Here is a 3,228-nt window from a genome sequence, read left to right on the forward strand (position 1 = left end):
TTGGTGTTGCATTGTGCGTTCAGCACCTGGTTGGTGCCGGGACGCGCGTGCATTGTGCGTCTGTCCCGGCCACGGCTTCATTATGCAGACAGCAAAACACAGGCCTCATTTATAACACGACATGTTGCATTGACTGGCGATAGGGACGCAAATGGCCTTCTTCCCACGGCCACAGCCCGTGTTGCAGCTTTCCATCCCTTCGCAGACATGCGGTGCGCGCGCACCCAGGCCGTTTCTCCTAAACAAAGTGAGCCCTCGCGCTGAATGGCCTGAATAGATGTGTTCTTACAGACCCCCGTAGCCCTTGGGTAGTCTCCTTTTCGGTGTACCAGCGAGCGCTAACGCGTCGCTTGAGGTGTCAGAGAGGCGCGCGCGCTCTCCACGGCCCACCACTGTGCCTTTATTTGTCAACCAGGCCCCCAATCAACAACCGCCCTGGATGGCACAAGTGGCCCATCGAGTGCTCTGCTGGTGCACGTATTTATGGCGGCTGCGCTGCCACTTACGGCTGAATAAATGACCGAGCTGAGGGCTCTTCTGCGGGGCACCAGGCGCCCGGCTTTCAGGTGCGCTGCAGCCGACAGGCTTCCCCCCCCACTCTGCGCACAGTCATCTGTGGGTCAATTGATCTGTCAGTTAGATGTCATACGTGTACAATGTCAATTTAAAGAAGAATTTGGGTTTTTTGTTGTTGCAAGTAGTCCAACCAGAACATGTTTGTTATGTGGTGTATCGAATTGATTTAATTTGTATTTAAAAGTGAGAAATGAGTAGAGCAATATGTAACACATTAAATCCAAACGTGAATTCGCAATAAGCGACAATAATAATAATGATAATAGCAATAATGATGGAGCAATAATTAGAACAAAAGGATTCTTTTTGACACAGGGCCACATAGAGGTATGATGACTCGTTTTAATCACGGCTTTCTCCCTACAGGCCTTAGCAACGTTTATAGAATACATATGTGTCACTGTTCAGTGAAATTAGCTTCACCTCGGGGAGAAGTTCTTCCAAACCCCTCAGAGGAACATTTGAGGCCGACCCGTTGGTGAGCGCAGTGTGGAACAGCAGAGTTGAGATGTCACTTCCACCTCGGACAGCGGGCCGACAGTGGGCGTGGCCTAGTCGAGGCTTATCTCGAGATGCGCCTCGCGGACAGAGCCGCGATTGGTTGGCACTCCCAGCAAGCGGCACGCGACTATGGATGTCGTTATAAAGAATCCTCGCGTGCCGGTTCTTCAACTACAACTAACTGTTGACGTCGAGCAGCGGACGCAGAGGCGATAAAAGACGAGCACAGTGTGTCATTGTTTGCCGCGACAACGGGACACGGAGAGGACAAAGATGGACAGCGTGCTGGACCCGTTCTCCGGACTCGACTCATTCTCCTCCCCTCCTTATTTTGACGAGGACGACTTCTTCACCGACCAGTCCTCAAGGGACCGACACTTGGACACGGATGACTTCTTGGATGACGACGTCGACTTCCTCACCAACCACTTTCAAGACTACTACGGCAAAGACGCGAGCGGCAGAGCGGCGCCGCGTGACGGGGACTACGACATCGGCGACCTGTCCTTCTCCTCGTCGTCCTCCACCTTCTCGTACGGCTGCGCTGACAGCACCCCGGACCTGTCCCCGCGGATGGGCCACCACGGCGGGCCGCTGTTGAAGCGGAGGCGGCGGATGAGGTCCGACACGGAGATGCAGCACCTGCGGCAGGCGGCCAACGTCCGCGAGCGGCGGAGGATGCAGTCCATCAACGACGCGTTCGAGGGGCTGCGCACACACATCCCGACCCTGCCCTACGAGAAGAGGCTGTCCAAGGTGGACACGCTGCGGCTCGCCATCGGCTACATTAACTTCCTGGCCGAGCTCGTGCAGTCCGATCTGCCCATCAGAAGCTCCAGCAGCGAGACGCACGCGCAGCCTAAGAAGGTCATCATCTGCCACAGAGGAACAAGTAGGTCCACTCATAGAGCAGAGCCCGTACATCTGGATTAATGAAAACGGGAGAAGAAGAAATAAACGAGCCTTAACACTAAACCTTTCATCTTTTCCTCCCCAGGGTCTCCCTCCCCCAGCGACCCGGACTACGGCCTCCCCCCCCTGGCCGGCCACTCTCTGTCCTGGTCGGATGAAAAGCAGCTGCGGGAGCAGAACATCATCCGCACCGCCAAAGTCTGGACACCGGAGGACCCCCGGAAACTGCACAACAAACCGGGCCTCACAGACATTGAAAACGAGCCCCCCTTCGCCATGGTGGTCTGAACGGAACCAGCAGCTTCGCTCTGACCAACACGCACATCGTCAATGTGAAGAATAGGAGAGGTCCACGTGCACCTGAGCGCGCATTGCGAAAGAAATACGTGAGCAGCGTGTGAGCTTGTACTGTACAAATATTGGTTTCAATGTTGTAAATTGTTGTATCATGTTGATAATTTAATTTTTGTAATTCAGGCAACTGGCAATCATGTATTTATTATTGTTATTTTTTCAAAAGTGATATAATATATTTTTTTAATTTAATCGCACTGAATGAGAGGAACATATTTTTATATTGCTGCACGATGCTTTAAAGTTATATTGCATTTACAAATAAAAGCACTTCCTGATAAAATAAGATAACTCTTTTCCAATGGTGTGTGTATTGATGAATATTGTCTGATGTTCATTCATCAACTTGTTATTTATCTTGGATAAAATAATATTTAGAGCGTTACTAAAGTTCATTATGTATAAATGATAATAATAATATCATTTATTATATACGTTCGTTATGGTTTTAATTGGAATAAAGTTGTCCCTTTAGAAACTTAACAATATTAATTATAATGTTTTGTTTTCTATCACTGAACAAGTTGGACCTTCAAATAAGTATATTATTAGCACAATTTATTTTGAGGTTCTAGTTCGATAACTTATTATTATTAAAAGACTAATTTGATTACTGGTCCGGTACTGACTGATGCATACAATTATGCCGCAATAAACGCACCTTGTTACGGTGCCATTGAACTACTCGAATTAGAAAATAGCCTCAAATACCTAAATATTGCCACATCAATATGCAAATGAGATGTAAATGCGGCAACACTGTACCCCACGAAAGATGAAGGTGTTTATTAAAGCGCACGCGAGCGTGCAGCGGGTGGTGGAGCTGCTCAATGCCGCTCTGTGCTGCCAGGTGCTGTCGGGACGGATTTTCCCGTGGCACTGCGT

The 3,228-nt window shown here is 49.3% G+C and overlaps 1 protein-coding gene across 1 annotated transcript; it reads left to right on the top strand.

The window, feature by feature from the left end:
- Positions 1-1,266: 1,266 nt before the first annotated feature.
- ptf1a (pancreas associated transcription factor 1a) lies at positions 1,267-2,675 on the top strand. Its single transcript, XM_037458510.2, has 2 exons — positions 1,267-1,969; positions 2,075-2,675. Exons 1-2 carry the CDS (start codon positions 1,351-1,353, stop codon positions 2,275-2,277), a joined length of 822 nt encoding a protein of 273 aa, XP_037314407.1. The 5' UTR covers positions 1,267-1,350; the 3' UTR covers positions 2,278-2,675.
- Positions 2,676-3,228: the final 553 nt, after the last annotated feature.

The sequence above is a fragment of the Pungitius pungitius genome, chromosome 15, assembly GCF_949316345.1.
Source record: "Pungitius pungitius chromosome 15, fPunPun2.1, whole genome shotgun sequence".
In the NCBI taxonomy this organism is placed as follows: Eukaryota; Metazoa; Chordata; class Actinopteri; order Perciformes; family Gasterosteidae; genus Pungitius; species Pungitius pungitius.

Coding starts and splice junctions, on each gene's coding strand:
- ptf1a (XM_037458510.2), top strand. CDS start 1,351: ATGGACAGCGTGCTGGACCCGTTCTCCGGACTCGACTCATTCTCCTCC. Junction 1,970..2,074: donor CATCTGCCACAGAGGAACAA/GTAGGTCCACTC, acceptor TTTCCTCCCCAG/GGTCTCCCTCCCCCAGCGAC.